The sequence below is a fragment of the Dicentrarchus labrax genome, unplaced genomic scaffold (genome assembly GCF_905237075.1).
Source record: "Dicentrarchus labrax unplaced genomic scaffold, dlabrax2021, whole genome shotgun sequence".
Taxonomy (NCBI): Eukaryota; Metazoa; Chordata; class Actinopteri; family Moronidae; genus Dicentrarchus; species Dicentrarchus labrax.
In genome coordinates, this window is record NW_026136722.1 from 16,804,733 (window position 1) to 16,823,041 (window position 18,309).

General features: G+C 39.5%; 1 protein-coding gene across 1 annotated transcript; it reads left to right on the forward strand.

Moving 5' to 3' along the window:
- The first annotated feature begins 4,699 nt into the window (after window positions 1-4,699).
- On the forward strand, window positions 4,700-7,976 carry rprml (reprimo-like). Its single transcript, XM_051387824.1, has one exon. The coding sequence runs from the start codon at window positions 5,197-5,199 to the stop codon at window positions 5,527-5,529; it is 333 nt and encodes a 110-aa protein (XP_051243784.1). The 5' UTR covers window positions 4,700-5,196; the 3' UTR covers window positions 5,530-7,976.
- The last annotated feature ends 10,333 nt before the right edge of the window (window positions 7,977-18,309 follow it).

Below are 18,309 nucleotides of genomic sequence, written 5' to 3' on the forward strand. Positions count from 1 at the left end.
TATTGTCTGATTTGGATCTATTGGCGCCAATGCCTTCTGTGACGACCACCCCCACAGATGAATGGTATTTTGGGAAGAGCACAGCACCAGTTGTCCTTAGTAAAAAGCCAGCCACTGGGTCAGATGGCAGCCAATTAAGACTGAACAAGAAGAAAGGAGGGGGGCTAGAGGAGGAAAGGGGGATGGAAGGGTCCCGACCTGTGTTACAGATCTATCTAGAGCCCTTTAAGCTTTTCACTGAGTCTGAGAACGCCATCACAGAGAGCCAATATCAAAAACGCAATCGCTCTCAGACAAAATCAGTGTTTGGTTAACTACAACCGGCTTACCCTTTCCTGCTTTGCTGGGTTAACTGGTGAGTGGGAGGGTCAAGTGGGGGGATATGAGTTTTTCTCAGGTGAAGGGTTGGCAGGCTTATGAAATGTGCCCCAGACTCGCTGACGAGGGACAATGTGTATTTGTGTTGTGATGCTTTGCTATCTGATCTGCCTCAGCCTTCTCTTGCTGCCCCCCCGCCCCCCCATCTGCAGCTACATTTCTCTCTCAGGGGATGACAGCATATGTGGAGAAAGCTAAAATAAATAGATAAATAAACATACAACTGAGGACATATGTGGGAAGGAGAAATGGAAAGAATGCAAGAGGGCATTTCCGTTCTTGTGTTTTTGTATCCAGACTTGTAAAATATAAGAGATGGAAAGAAAGAAGTTGACGGAACAAAGAAGACAAAACTAGCTGAATGTGGCACATAAAGGGGCAGAAAAGACAGACAGATCATGGTAGGCTGCATTACTGAGGTGTGGAGATGTATCTAAATGGAAATGAGGTTAATGGGTGGCGGCTGGTGGAGTGCATGACATATCTGCACTAGAGATACCGAGCAGGGATTTCTTCAATTAGATTCATGAAATCTGTAATCTGTTTTCTCAAACAAACAGATTTTCACCAGCCATTCCAACGGACAAGCTGCAGTAGGCACACTAGGAACATACACACTCAGAGGGTCTAATATCCCCCTGCAAATCAAAGCAATGAAGTCATTATCTTCTTAAAATAACTTTAATGACTGATGGTTGCTTAGTGTGGGGTTGATGTGGGGCACCACTCTGCTGTGGCACTGTGTCCCTGCAATCTGTATCAGTGTGTAATTAATGACTGTATTTACCTCTGCGTGATTAAGAGTCCCAAAGGTGGCCAACCCCGTAAGATCAAAATGTGGCCCATCTCTCTCCCTGTTTGCATGTCCACAAGTGCATGAAGTGTGCATTTCAGCCGGTGTGTGTGTGTGTGTAAGAATAAAAAAAAGAGTGAAAAAAAGAATTTCCCCAATAGGGGATCAATAAAGTATATATCTTTTATCTTCTTCTTCTATCCATATTTAATATCCAAAATCTAATTTTTTAATACATACGTTTTACTCACCTTGGGGTTTCCTGCCATTTAATTGCACACACTCAATCTCCAGCACACACAGGGAGCACAGCGGCTTCCTCACAGCCCTGTGTGTGCTTTGATCAGCTAATAAAGGGGCATCGTAGGAGAAATCTGTTAATTGAAAAGAGGAAAGTCTGCTCCCTCTGGGGCGGAGGGCCTTGAGAGGGTGTGTCCATTTTGGATCCTGAGTCATTTCAGGCCCTGTGGCAGCGCCACGCACAGAAATGATGTAGGGGTAAGGAGGAGAGGGGAGGTGGGTGGGGTCAAACACTACATCCTTGTTGCTAGGGATGTCTTCACTTAGTTTGTGTTGCTAGGCTGCCAATTCCCTCATGTTAAGTGGAAACGTTTCCCCCCCTCTCCTCCGTCCAGGCACCTCATCGCTCCCTCCCTCTCCTTCTCCTCTAAACCAAAATAACTTCACCAACCATCTGTCACTGGGCTCACAGGTCTACTGTTGCTTAGGAACAAGTCAGACACTCACATTCATGTCTATACGCATCCTCATATGAATATATCTTCATATATAGTTATACTAACAATAACCACTAGCTAGAAACATATCTGCCTGTGACCAGTACATCAATGAAACGTGCAGCATTCATTGCAAATCCTCAGTCTGATCCTCCAAAGAGTTTCAGGTTCTTCTGTTGATGAAGCTTTTAGAGGGCAACACTTCTTGAAAGATATTGACATATGTGACATAACACATTAAAAAATAAAAACGTTAATTACTTCAAAAGACCAACATGTTCATTGAAGTGTGCTCCTCCTTGACTTTGCAAAAACTTTCTTCTCATTTGTAAATTCTTTGAAGTTTTGCTGTATAGAGCCTCAAAGAGGAACTGTTAGGTGTAATGTAGCTGTAGCGGAGGATTTACATATTGACAGAGAGATGAAGTGTAAGTACAAGCTACTTTCCATAATCACACTGCAATGAATAATAGAACAGAATCAAATTGCGCAACATTGATTTACATGCTGCCAATTAATTTGCTGCAACCAAATCCAACGTCTAATGAGATTATTTGATCTTATTGTACACGAAAAATACTCCTTGTTCTTCTGTTATCAGCCATTAATAAATGATCTGAAAGTAAACCACCTCCAGGATTATGAAAGGTATTTGTGGATGGAGCTAATCATTGTTTGTACACATGCTTGTCAGTTGGTGGCTGAAAGCTGCTTACCCAGACATCAGGAGCATCCCAAATCGAATTTCATGGCCTTTGTTTTTAGACAAACAGCGGATTAATTTGACAGGCTCAGCAGACAAGTCTCAGGGAGTCCTTTCAAAATGTTTGAGGCATTTTTTTATTAACCTGTTGAAGTTCCTCACTGCAACTGTTCAATTTCACATCAATAGTGAAGTGAGTTATAATGATAAAATAGGCTACGACTATCTCTCTGCTGTATTTAAATATCATTTGAGTGTTTATATACAGTATCACTATATTATATTAGCAGTTTGGTGGAGTTACAGCAGCTCTAATCCTTTGTAATGTAATAATATTAAATTGGTACCAAGACAGCCAAGATACTTTAATAGTTTCTAATCTGGTTATAGTACCTCATTTCAGTGATTTTAAGGTTTCTTCCTCCTCACAGCAGTTACATTTCCATAAAAGCCTGCACACTTTTTTTTTATAAATTAAAAATTTTGTAGCACAGACTACAAGGAAATCATATCTGTCAGATTATTTTCCTGCAGCACAAATTGGCCTCTTTGGGTAACTTTCAAACCTAATGGGCATGTATCCATCCATCAAGTAATAATCTGTGTTGATGTTCTGTACATATCTACTTATAGTCACTGGAAAAAGGGAGAATCTTGCGAACTTGACAGTTTCGTGTATAGATGGAAATCATCTTAAATATTCATAAGTAATCTAATAATAAAATCACTCAAGTTATTTTAAAGTGCAGGTAGGATGACATTAGGATTAATTAACTGCTGACCTAGATTCATCCAAAAATCATTGCTATTTATTTAAGTCTTTTAATTTATGGGGTAGAGAGATAATATTGGCTAATGTAATGTTAATGTTGAATTAATAACAAAACACAGGGTAATTCAAAGGGGAATACCACATTATGGCACCCTACGTATTAACATATTTATTTCCACAAAAAATTGCAGCCTGTCAATACAGTATTGATCTCATAAATGAAACCTCACATTATGGATGCAGAAAGAGATAAGTGATAAGAAAGAATAACATTAGCTCTATATAGATTGGTATTGAGAATACCCATCATTGTAATACGAATCAATATTGATTTGAAACTTCAATTTCCACTTAATTTATCAAATGGTAAATCTGCATTCAACTATGCTTGCTCTGGGTTCATATTTCTTTACAGATCAGGTTGCAGGGGTATCACCTCCACCTTAGTAAGCTGGTGTCCCAGGCAGCTGCAGTAGTTATACATAACACTTGAAAGACAAAGTGATATTTGAATAAGACATTCCAATAAAAACAAAGAGCTGTCTGCTGTTCAGTGGTTTCATTTCAGCTCCTGCCTAGGAAATAAAACAGCGGCACAGCGAAAGCAGGGGAGCCAATATTTCTGATAAATATTTGCCATGGTTCTATCATAGCTTATTATTTCTGTTATAGCTTGCTGTGCCTTTATTGGTGTCTCTCTTGAGGCCGAGTAACAGTGACAGCTTCCTCAGGAACAGGCATTAAACTCTATAAAAACCACCCAAAGTAGCAGAGGATGATCTGCAACCCATTCTTATTATAATTTAAGTTAATGTTGTCAGGTTTCAAATTTTCAATTCATAAGAAGTCTTCAAAGTTAATGTATGTCTGAATCAATATTGGTGAGGCTTTCTGGTGTTATTGATGTGGATAAATTAGTGCTACGTTGGTTTCAGAAGAACATACTTCAAAATATTTATGAGTTTATGAGTTTATGAGTCATTTAGTCTTACTTTCTTGACAACTAATTGTCTTGAATTGAGAGACTAATGGGAATTACCACCTGTTTGAAATACATTCACTTGTTGAATTATTATTTTATCAAACATGTTGCCTTCTAACTCAAGATAAAATAAAAAACAGAAATCTGGGAGTGAGTAAAATGTGCATCTAATGTTAAACTATTGCCACAGATCTCTCTTTACTTCAGTGGCAGAGGAAAACTGTAAGATAAAAGTAATAAATACTAGACTGAATGCCAAATTAAGACTCAAATGGAATTTTTACATTTTATTTATTTATTTAGTCTTTTGTACATCAGAGGAGCAGCGCATTATCTGAGGCCATCTGACTACCTCCCCTGGTGAGGAGTGGTGGTGTGGTCCACGGGGAACTCATCATCACTTTAAAACGCACCAGAGACTTGGCACAAAAGAAGCGCTCGCAGGCGAGCACAGGCGCAAAGGGACTATCTCTTATTACACCGAAGGGGAAACACGTTTTGCACCTTGCGCACTTTCTAAGAAGACTCACCAAAAAAAGTCAGAAAAAAACGTGGACTTTGAGTTGAAGAAACTTACTTTTGGCTGCACCTGATGCGACGCTGTTTGACTGCAGCAACAGTCGGGTGATGTGGATGTGGCTATTACGCACAAACTCGATTGCCTGTAGATCTGGACTTTAAAAAGCATATTGTTGTTTTATATTCTTTCTCTTATTTTTGTCTGAACAGTCACATGACGCAAACTGTTGCTTGGAGTCCAGATTTTGTAGTGAGACTGTGTGCCAGCCAAGTGGAGTCGCGTGCTTATTTGCTGATAACCCGCAAAGAAACATGAACGTCTCCTTCTTCGACGTGACCCAGGGCGCGCTGTTTAATGGGAGTCAGACCCTCGCTGGGACTCTGGCGACATACTCCGGCAATGGCACCCACAACGTGGTGACCGGCGACGGCGGAGGGTCCCTGGTAGTGCAAGACGAGCGCAAACTCTTCGTCATGCGTGTGGTGCAAATAGCTGTCCTGTGCGTGTTGTCTCTCACTGTCGTGTTCGGCATATTTTTCCTTGGGTGCAACTTGATGATCAAATCGGAGAGCATGATTAACTTCCTGGTGAAGGACCGGAGACCCTCCAAAGACGTGGAGACGGTCATGATCGGGCTCAGCTAGAGCATGGAGAACAGGTACTGTGGAAAACTGGAGCGAAGATCCGGTATGCGGATCTGGTACCAATCTCCTACCGCAGGTCAAGATCGGCATCTGCATGTACTTCTCAAAGACGCTCTCTCTGTGTCCTAGTGAGGAAAGATATGCAAAAACTTCACATTTCCTTCCGAAAAACGACTACAGGAAAGTAGTCCAGCGACAAATGTGTGTGCGTAAAGTTTGTGCGTAAAACACGGGCAATTGTTTACACGTGGGCCGATCTGTTGAATCCTTTGAGTGAATTTGATGTTGCCAACTTGAACAAAGTAACGGAAATGTTTACAAGCTGTTACCTCATTTTTGGTTTAGTTATTTTTTTTGTAAATTTGAAATGATTGTTAGTGAATGTTTTTAAAACTGTCAAAAAGCATGATTGTGAATTCTTATAGTTCCACCTCTGCCAGTGTACTATGTGGACGTGGTGGATATGTGGATATTCTCTATACAAAGTATTTTTCTTGGTCTCGTTTGGTAAATACTCTCTAAATACTGAAATCTTGCACGTTTTTCAACGAACTCAGCTTTATGAAGTGATTCTGGTCCTGTATGGCATGCTCGCTAATTGATCTGTAAAGTGGTTTTTGGACCCGTTTTGCACTTTTGAAATCACTGATGCTGCATGAATTATTTTGTACCAAAAAAAAAAAAAAACGAAAAAACACTTGAAATTGCAGCATGCAATTAAAACACTGGAATGACCATATTAAACTTGTCATCTGTTAACATTATACATTTTATTTCAACATTGCTGTCTAATTAAACCGTTTTTGGTTGATTGGGTTTCAGAAAATTATGTTGTAGAGATATTTTTTTCATCCAATATTGTGTTAAGGTTTTTGAAATCAGGCGTGAATGATCATTATATCTAAAGAAACATGCACTTTTACTTTTTAATTTTAAAATCAGATTAAATCAGACTTCTGAAATGTTCTTTGATCCACATCTAATCAGATGTGATCTTTACTTATGCACAAGACGAAAGCATTAAGTGAATACATTAACAAAGTAGGTGCACTTTTAAATTGAGTAGAATATGTTTTTTAATTAAAGTACACAGAAAATCATATTTTACATACAGCAGTTCTAGCTTAAAATTAAGATAACATGCCATGCCAAGATCACATGGCACAATCACATTTAATAAATAGGTACTCAGTATAAGCAGTGTGGTATTTATAGCAGCTTTATATAGAGAGGTGAGAGAGTAGAGGTTGAGCTATCCATCTTGTAGACAACAGGCCGAGTTCATATTGGCTTCACAGCATTTAATCTGATCTCTCTGAAGAGTGACCCGCTGCAATCAAGAAACATTCAGACTCACCCTGACTACTTAACTTCCTAGTAGCCCCCACTGCACTGCACAAGTGGCATCCAGAGAGGTTCATGTTCATCTTCTTTTGTGCCATCATAAAGTGTAACAGAGAGCATAAATGTGAATAATCCAGCAGTGAGGGCACCTGTACATATGTCAATGCAGCTTTAGAAGGATTTCACACAAAGAGGACATATAGGGACATCCAGCTGTCATTGTGCTTTAAGATATCATTACCTTTTCTACCCCTTAGTGTCTGCACATTACACACACCTCTTTCCTTTCTTAAGGAAGAAAAAACTTCTATTTCAGACGGACAGAAAACCCACAGACAGTTTCATTCTAGGTGTCTGATATTAGGTTTCCATTGTATTGAGCTCAGAATATTAGTTCAATTTGACTTCTATTTCTTCTCTATTTCTATCTGCACCCCCTCCTCCTTCTCTCTCATGTGCCCCACTCAGAAGCAACCAATGTTCTCATTATTATTTCAGTACTTGTTAGGGGAGCTGGGGTAGATGAATCCTTACAAACACACCCATGCATCCACACGTGTGCCCATTCACCATGCACACATTGGACACTGATGTGCAACAGACCAGAAAATTCTGACCTCAACCAAAAGTATCTCAGAAAAAAACACATGAATAAATAAAACTTATTAGATAATTAGACTTTAACGACTGAGAACAACACACAACACGCATGTATATTAAAAACAAAGTGTATTTAAACATGTTGACATGGTAACAATTACCTATATGTCAAGTGCATTATTGCTTTTTTTTAAGGAGCATGACAAAGTATGAAAGCATACACAATTATTCAAGCCTGAAGGTCATATTTTCTTTTGGAGCAGGACACTGTAAGCATTCGCACAGTAGGTCTGCAATTTCGATCAAATATAAACTGTATAAGCTATACAGTGAGTAGGTTAAGACGCCAGACTAAATTATCTACTGCAGTAAATGCAATCATTGTGGTGAAAACAAAACCTGTTGTGAAGACCATTCATAATAGGTATGTGGTATAGCCTCATCTTTTCTTTTAAAGCCTGTAACATAATCCTCAGAGAAAAAAATAAATTCATTTGATCTGCTGTTGTTCTCATTTATCAGTGAATGCTCGCTGGAAACAAGAAAGCCTGCATGCTATTTTTGGAGAGAAGATAGTTAATTGTTCAGTTATTAACTTGTAACACTGAATATTGTACAGTCAGGCGTTGCCATGATGCAGTCCCCACAGGGTAGACACATGCGTTTAGAGAACATGGGTGCAGTTATGGGGGGCTGAATGATTAGGAGGGCCCAATGAAAGAGGCCCTAGAATACAGCAAAGTTTATGGATGTGTGTTGTCTTTTTTTTGTTATCAGGGCTTTCTAGCAGCACCACTGCTGGGAGCAACTGAGTCAGTCAAAGCTTTGTAGGCAGGGGGAATGGGGACATCATATTTCTGTGCCAGAACCAGAAAAATAGCATTAGAAAAATGCCCAGAAAAATGTTGCAAACAACATCAACTCAGTACAGTTAGTTGTAAATTGATCAGATTAGAAAATCAATTCTTAAATTGGCATATTTCTCGCATTAGAGAAAATAACGTTGATGGGATGGATTTGTCACTCACTGACATTTCAGCAAGACTACAACCATAGAAACATAGCAACTAGCATCTATAACTCACATACCATCTAAGATTGATATTTAGCCTTTAATAAACATGCTATGCTCTCGAAAATTCCTTAAAATGAAAATATAGAGACTCTGTAAAGTCAGTATTTGTCTGTGCAAAATGTTTTTTGGCCATGAACTGGTTATATATATGGCACATACAGTATTTTATGTAACAATATGTCACTGATATAATGAGGAATTAGCATAACATGGTACATTTAACAATTTATTTTGCATTATGAGAAAGAAACCCAGGCTGCTAAACCAAAAGGCTGATATGCAAAACTATATCACATCTTAACTTTATACTGCAATAAATGAACATTACACAACTATTATTAATGTTGCCACTGAACATTAGAATTGAACAGCATGAAGCATGAATGCATTCAGGAGAGGATTTAAAGAAACTGAATGAAAAACTGAATGATCAAAAAGTGAGATTCAAGTGTGGGAACGCATTGAGCATTGAGACATTCTTTTTCTCTGATTCTTCTGTTTAAGACTTGACGCTTTCTCCCACAATAGTATCTTCTCTTGACTTGGCTGAAAGTCAAAATTACTCACCATCTTGCCTAAGATCCACTTAAAGTACTTATTCTCTCTCCGGAGGCCCTATGAATCACCCACTACCACTGAGCATATGCTAAAGAGTTAGCATGGAGCACCATCCATGTGTCCACAATCTGTTGTGGACACATGAATCGTTATGGTGCTTCTCCTCACTAACTGAATGATCTGCGACAATGACATGCACAAGGCCAGGCTCAAGTTGCCCGAGCAACAGCCCATATGCCCTCTATGGCTGAATTGCACTCTGAAGGAAAAATACGTTTTATTTTCGTTGTTGTTGTCGCATAAATACATATCCTATAATTGCTAAAGTTAGACCAGATCATCCAAACATTTATTACTTTTTGAAAGGCAGGACTCCAAAGGACACAGAGAGAAAACAAATCCCTACAGCATCCAAATTTGGTATTGTTGCGGTAGCCATCAGCCCTTTTTACAGGTAAGTGCAACCGCCCCAACGGTCTGTGCACATCTCTGATCTGCTATAATCATTTTGAAAAGGAAGCATGTACGGTTATGGGCTTACAAGTTGGACTGCTTGACAAGGGGTCATTGTTAAGAAGAGTAAGACTGCACCAGCAGAGGCTCGGATGTAATTAGTTATAATAATTAAGAGGATATTAATAAGCTTATGTTGCAGTGGCAGCACAGGAACAACACATTAACATGTTAAGCCTTCACCCCAATCAACATGTGTGTATTTGTGCAGGTTTGATGTGTTCAAGCTCTCTCTCCATAGAGCTTCTGTACATTTTCTTGTCAGTAAGTGTCATCACTGACCTTTTATAACAGAGATCTCACAGAAAATAATGAACCATGCACTGGCCATGAAATCATGACAGAAATAATGGTGATTAAACCAGCAGTGGCATTCAGCACGTAAAGATAGCTCTCCCATGAAGCTAGGCTTTGAGTGAAAATACCTAATAAATCAATGTGAAGATCTCTTGTAGTGCTTCACTTTTCAGCGGAAAAGTTTGACACAATACAGATTTGTCAGCGCAGGCGACACTGTGGGAAAAGCCGTTTTTTAATTCCATCAGTATTTTTGATTAGAGGGCAAGATACACAAAAGATCTGTTTTCTATGCCCACGCAGGTCCCACAAGGATGAAGTGGCCTTTCTCAGCCCCATTCAATCTGTTTCTAATGGGATCTGTTGCATTCAAAGGAGGAAGCAATAACAATACATGCAATGAAGTTGAGGAATGGAAACCGTATCTCACATCTCACAGGTGAGTGGATGTAAACACTTTTCTTACTCTCCCATTGGTCCTCACTCACACACACACAAACACACACACACACACACACACACACACACACACACACACACACACACACACACACACACACACACACACACACACACACTCACGATATAGGTATGACTTGGCAGTCATTTCAAAAGGTATCACCAATGCCCCCACCTGGCATCTACACTCAAATCTTTTTTTTCTTTTTTTTTTTTGCTTTCTCTTCACTTGAACACAGCCTGTAAAAATAATTTCACTTATGTTGCCACTAATATACAGTGTTCACTAGGATGCATTACTATCTGAAAGCAATTATATCAATATGTATAGCTAATATTTGTGAGACCCTTAAATGCTTGAGCCTACTGAAACTGGTGGCATTTCCAAAAAATTCTTAAAGCACTGTGAACATACTGGTATCCACACACACACACACACACACACACACACACACACACACACACATACATACATACATACATACAGACAAACACACACCTCTTCTCCACATCACCCCAGGCAAATTGTGCAGCATCCAATTCAGCAGGGAACCAATAGTCCTTGCATTGAAACTCATGAAATTTTAAATAAATCTATTATGTGCAGGCAAATGAACAACAAACAACAAAATTGCCTCATTCTTTTCATTACCCATAACACCATGAAGTTGAAAAGTTGGTGATTACGCACACAAATGAATACGCACACACACACACACACACACACACACACACACACACACACACGCTTAACTCAATTAACGCATTCTGTACCATCCACAAAATGATACACCTACATCATTTCACACTCACAAATGTGTTTCTATGCTGCACATATTCTCTGCGTGAATGTGAGCATCATTTGCCAATGTGTCTGTTGTTGATTTTATAATAACACTGTGCTGTCAGCTATAACCCCAAGGCATTTTCAGTTTTTCTGTGACGTGATGTGTCATTGGGCTTTTTACCTATACGAGTCCTGAACTTCGCCTGCCAGTGTGTCAGTGTGTTCTCACTCCAGCAGCTCTGTCCCTTCCTCTCGTGATGCTTTCTGTCTGTTTGCACTCTCATAAATGTGTCTCTCTCACACACTAGGAACCAGCAATGCTGTTGAATTTATGCAAACACATATTGTCACATAATAATTGATAAAATTAGGACATAATAAAGAACAGCAAAAAGGTGACGGTGGTAATACCCCAATGTTTGCTTCAAATAAATTAAGTGGAAATGTGGCTCTGGGACATAAAAGAAAAAGGAATTTGCCAGTGAAAAGAGGGAACAACAAAAGCTTTATAGTTGAAAGAAATTAATTATCGTCCTTCTTATTCACTTATTCTTTTTATGAGGACACTTATTTTATTTATTTGTGCCTTTTAAAAGCAAAATATTAATTGCTACCCTAATCTCAAGGAAGTAGTGGTTTTACACTTTTAAAAGGTGAGACTCTTAAATCCAAACCCCAGTCCATTTAGTATGATTCATTACAAAGAATATGCAAATTAATACTTAGTATTCACAGGTTTAGCTCTCACATGTTCTACTTTGTGTAAAGAGCTTAATCATATTCAGAGGTAACAGATGTCTGCAATAAAATGAAACAAACAAAGAGAAAGCCAGTAGTAGTGTGATCTTTAGCAGCACAGGTGGCCCCACAATCTGATTCTGCAATGCAGCTTTTATGCATTGACAGAAAAAGGGGCAGAACAGGTACATTAATCTGTGACTCACTGTTATTGAGAATGGCATGTTCTTTCCCCTGTGCCCAACCTCTCATTGAGGAAATCATAAACCATTCTAAATTAAATTATCTAATGAGCCTCCAACCCGAAGGAAAGTTTTAGATGGAGCATAATACCGCAAAGGCTCATTGTCTGTGTAGGCCTTCGGCAGTAAGGTTAAATCTAATTCTCATGAGGGATGGCGAGTCGTACGTTGCACTGAACCATCTTTCATTTAGTTTTTTGTATTTAACTGAGGATCACGTGCAGGTCAATCCTGCATCTTGATACCCAGTCAGAGCAAGGAGACAGCTCGGCACTGGGGATGTCAGATCAAAACAGAAGAAGGGAGCTTGGCACAGGCTTTGTCTGATTAAGTCAGCGTTCAGAAAGGAGCACTGGAGAGAGGGAGCTGAGACACAATGACACCAGCTTGGCTCCCTTAGATGGAGACAATCATCATGGGACTAATCAAGCCCACAATAAACAAAAAGCAAACATCCAACAGAATGGGATCTTATTCTGTCTAAGGCGAATGGCATTAATATGCTTTTCTCTAATGACTGTGTCCTCTCAAGGGGATGGTGATTGTCTCATCCCATTGATTTCCACGGAAAATCACTTGTATTGACCATAAACTGGTGCACTGTTCTGCAGCATCATTACAAACCCTTCCCATCGCCTACGACATACCGCCCCCAACCACTTACATTTAAATGGCCGAATGCGAGATAATTAGCGTGTGTGGCTAACTAGTTTATTATGTATTAATAAACTCAGAGTGTGCATAGAGACGTGTTAATTGGCTCGAGTTGGTGGTAGGCACTATACAAAGCTTGCCCACAGCCGGGGGAGGAGGCGGTGGTGGTGGTGGGGAGCATCTGTCAGTCAGCCCCCCTCCTTGGGGAGAAGAGAAAAAGAGGAGAGTGAGAGGAGATATATTCAAAGCCTTATCTCACATTGCTTCTCTGACTCTCTTTCTGCCTCACCCCCACATGCCACACAGTGGACCATCAAAGAGAGAATAACATCCACCCTCTCTGGCCTGTCCTCCACTCTCCTTCAGCTATGTCATGTCATGCTTATGCTCTTGTCATCTTCAGATATCATCTCTTTCATCTCTTCTTTTTTCATTCACCATTACAGAACATTGCTACTGGGGAGGCGCCAAACTTCTGCTTCCCTGAAGGGGTCGAGGTGACATTGGACGGCCCCTGATGAGAAAGCACTGAGCCATTATGAATGTCCAGTTGTTCTAATCGGAGATGTACTAATCAACTGCTGCAGGGATCAATCAGGAAGAACTTAAACACAGCCGGAAACTTATTACCAACCCACAAACACACACTGGACTGCCACATGTAAACTTGTTTTCCAAAACTTTGAATCTTGTGAATGGTGTCTTTCTTGAGGCTGCACACATTGCATGTTTATCACTGACAGACAGTGAGAGGAAGAGAACGACATTAAACCTTTAAAAAACCTGATTGTACTCTTTGCTGACATTATCTAAACAAACTTAATCCTGCAATGCACATGCACACACACACACACACACACACACACACACGTGATTGTGAACGCATACATACACATGCTGCTACAACCACCACATAGGGGCTGCTGGGTGGTGTTGCCATAGGAACGGGGAAAGGTAATGGCCATGTTCTTGAGCTGATGCCGCAGGGGGTGAGGGGCAAAAGACGGGTGTGTGTGGCGAGTGTGTGGTGGTGGTGGTGGGGGGGGAGTGAGTCAGAGTCAGACTAATGATAAGAGCTTTAATTTCAAATCTGCCATCTTACTGTCACCATCCGTCGATAAACGGCAGCGACAACTTTAGAGAACACCAGCATACGAAAAGGATAACATTCGAAGAAAGAAAATACAATACTTTATAGCAGAACATCCAGCTAATGTGGATAGTTATTGTTGTTAGCTTTGATGCAGAGAGGACTGCTGGGCATCTCCATGTATGGCCTTCCCTCTCCAATCCTGGGGTATGAATAAATGATCCCTAATGCAATGAGGTAACCCTCTAACCAACCCTGATGACCATGTTGTGCGGGAAAGAGTGTGATTAAATATTACTGAGAAGTGCAAATAATTTAATCATACATCAGCAGCCCAGTCCCTATAGAGAGTGTCAGCAAACTCCAGGGTTTCATTCATATTTGACATACAGTATATGATACTGTGTATGCATATATATTTCCTGATATGTTCTAATACAGTTTTCACTCATTGTTTACCCACTAGAATTGAAACTTGGAATGCAATCACTGACACTCATGTACTAAATCTTGACACTAAGTCTGCAAAAATTGCAAGCACACATGCTTTACACTCTAAATCACACGTTTTGCAAAACATTACACACAGTTCTCTACAGTAGGCACATTCAAAATGAAAATCTTTTGTGTTCCTTTGGAAAGCAACGGCAATCACAATGCCAAGCTTTATTTACCAATTGGCAACACACACTCCTCACAGGTGTAAAACACTAGTTGCTTAATTGTTCACTTACAAATCAAAGCTTTTGCACAATCAATAGGCCATAAATGTAAAATTGAGGTAAATTGTAAAGCAAGAGCAAGAGGTCAAGGAGTGAGAGGATGAGGAGGATGACAAAGGACAGTTGTCTCAGTTGACATCGGGGCCACATTGGTGGCCTGAGTATGAGGGAGGCTGGGCAGAAAGTTCAGCCCAACCTGCACAGCTTCACAGTTATTATTGTTATTATTATTCTTTTATTTGAGCAGGGACAGTGCACAATAAAACATTAACCCTGCATATAACTAGGAGAGATGCATTGCACCGGGTTTTAGCAAGTTGCTATTTTCCACCCATAATCCCTGGGCAGGTAGATGGAACATACAATAAATTAAAAACAGTTACTAAATTCACAGCTGTGCAAAATTTCAATTACAAAGTTACGCATACACACATTCCCACATCTTTAAAACACAAAAAACGGTTGCATCTATCATCCGTACATTCAGAAATGAGAACCGGTAAGTTATCTGCTATCTACACTATACTACTGCTCATTATGGATGTATACTGTAGTATGTTACTAAGTGATTGACCAATGTTACAGCAATGTCATTACATATTGAAATGATTATGTTACCTTTTCATTTCTACTGTAACCAATCATATCATATTTTTAGATCTTCTGCAGAACTGAGAGACGACCAGGCCATGTTGGAAGACACCCGCTGTTTACATAAGAATGGGAGACTATTGTGAACATGGTGGTAGCAAACAACACCGTTAGACTACTAGAAATCAATAGCCAGTTAATTGCAGACATCACAATATTCAGTAACATTTACAAGGTGAGCTTGTCTGCATTGGGCTGTGCATTATAGCCCAATAAGTCCAGGTGAAATAGGTCTACAGTCTGCCATTTGAGTGAAACTCAGAGAGGGTTAAAGGCTAGCTCTATGAATACGTGCAAGTAAGTACTACACTGTGAATTTACTGTGAAGCACTGTACATATTGACTGCTCTAGGTCTATTTCTCATATTGTCTTTTCTGTTTCAGACAACAAGACAATATGACAAATATTAGAACTGTAAGTTGTCCAGGGATGATTTTATTTAAATATTTCTTAAAGATTCAAATGAAATCTGTATTGCATTTTCAGTGGTGGTATTTGCGAAGTGGTGTTCTCTTTTTGTTCCTATAAAAAACAATCTGTTATTCCAAAGGAGTTGATGTGGTGTGTGGGCTGCGCTGGATAACAGGATGAGAATAATCTTTAGGCCACTCTGCCAATTAAACATAGTTTGTTGGTTTCCTCATCCCTCAAAGAGTTGGTCATCACCTGCTGCTGCGGTTGTTCCTATCTCTCCCCTTCCTCCTTCTCCTCCTCCTCCTCCTTCTCTTTCACTGCTTGATGCCTCCCTTTGTGTCACTTTACCCACACGATGACAGGGGGCTTTTAAAAATAGAGACGATCCACCCAGATTACAGCGTTTTAATTACAGAGCTAGAGATGCGATGGGGGTGTAGAGGCCCCTTCCACTGACAGGGAGTGGGGAGGTTTGAGGAGGGAAGGGGAGTTGGAAGGCAGACTGGTACAGTGAATGTAAACTGTGTGCTAATTAGTGTCGTCTGCCATACTGAAGCTCAGGCTGTAACCATCTATTATACATGCATTGTTGGCTGTGTCGCATTCTGAGCACTCCATAAACGCGCACCTGTGGCCACATCACAGTTATTTTAAATATTAATACTAAAAAATCACCTGTGGGGAGACTGGGGGCAATTTAAAACAAGGCCACTGTATCACACTTAGTTCCTACAACAGGGAAAAACTGGAGTGATCCTATCCTGCATGTGCTCATTAGGGTTCTTGGTCAACCTCAGAAAAAGATCTGTTAATTCTAACAAATTTGACAATGATAATGAAAGCTTTAGAGTAACCCTTTATCCTAATCTGCCTAGCATTGATTGCGTTATAAGGGATAAACACATGGTTTAAAACACTATAAGACAAACCACAGTGGCTGTAGTGTTAAATGTTAACTCAACAGCTGCAGTTTAAATTGTTTGTATGAATATCTAGAAAACAAAACTACCATTTTGTAGTGTGTAAGCAAAGCATTGACCAAGTGATAATACCTATATGCACCAATATTTGTATATAGGTTTAAAGTAGATTGTAATGTTCTGACATAGGTAGTTCTTCAAAAAAGTCTGGACGAATAAACACACATTAACAACTACGTTATACTGCTTCATTAAGCATTCATTAACTGTTTATACATCAGTAATGGGTGGTCTATACACACACACACACACACACACACACACACACACACACACACACACACACACACACACATAAAACACATATAAACTACAAAATAAACTTTTATCTCCTTACAACTACAGTTACGTGCTACCTTTTATTAACTACTGTTGTTCTGCTAATAAATGCTGAATAGTAAATAGTGGGGTAAGAGGTGTCATTAAGATCTAATCTAATCATATCTATATTGTTGATCAAGGGTGTAGTCTATGTTATCACATGTTGTAATATTGTAGCCATTAGGAAGCATATAAATATTTTATGATGTAACTGAGCCATAATGTGAACAGCTCCCTGTCTGTCTGTGCTCACATATGTAGATAGAGAGATAGAGAATTTGTATTTTTATTAAGTTTAAATATTTAATTTCATACTGAAGGAAAGTCTTTATGAACATGTTTCATTGTCCCAGTTGGACACAACATTTTTGTGCTGAAAAAATAAGATAATATAAATGCCAGCATGCTCACTCACCTTTTGTGTGTGTGTGTGTGTGTGTGTGTGTGTGTGTGTGTGTGTGTGTGTGTGTGTGTGTGTGTGTGTGTGTGTGTGTGTGTTGATGGACACTATTGGCCCACAGTTTACTGTAACAATGAAAACGACACCCCTCAGTGGGAAAACTTGTGTGCAGTGGTGCAACAGCTCCAGTGATCACAAAACCAAAAAATTAGCGATGCACCATTACCGATACCAGTATCAGGTATCTGATCCAATATACTGCTCTTGTACTCGTAATTGTAATCATAAAGGTACTCGGATACAGCACACAATAGGAGGAGAAGTAATGCCAGCAGTTTGGAGATATTTTAAGCAACTTTCACAACAACATTAGCAGCATTTAATTTGTCACAGTCGATGTTCAGAGGTTCACAATGAGGAACCTCTGATGATCTTTTTCTGAGTTAATCTAGATAAACATTTTAAGTAAGTGAAACTGAAGTAATTCCAGGTATGCTTTAAGTATACATACTTGTATAGGATAGCTACAGATATACAAATACAACAGTAACCCATTTCTTCTGCAAAGTTTTCATCGACTTCACATCTTACGTCCTCTCTTGCAATTCCCTGTCCAGACATCCAGCATCGTCCAAGAGCTGATAAACTTTCTACCTCCATGAGAAAAATAACTGAGAAATGGAGCGTAAGATGGATGAAAAAGTGACATCAGCCTAGAATACTATTACATACTATTTTGACAGTATGTATGTAGAATGTAAACATATGCAAAATAGGTTGGGAGTTTTAGTGGTGTCTGAGTTTGAGTGAGAACAGTTAATTACTTTTGAAAAATGCGTTCACTGAACGCATTTTGTGTCAAAGCAATGGAAAATGATTCACAGTTTAGTCCTTCACTTCAATTATTCTGACAGTCGGAAGAGTTTGGAAAAAG

Bases quoted from the DNA above. Each gene is read 5' to 3' on its own strand.
- rprml (XM_051387824.1), top strand. From the start codon at position 5,197: ATGAACGTCTCCTTCTTCGACGTGACCCAGGGCGCGCTGTTTAATGGG.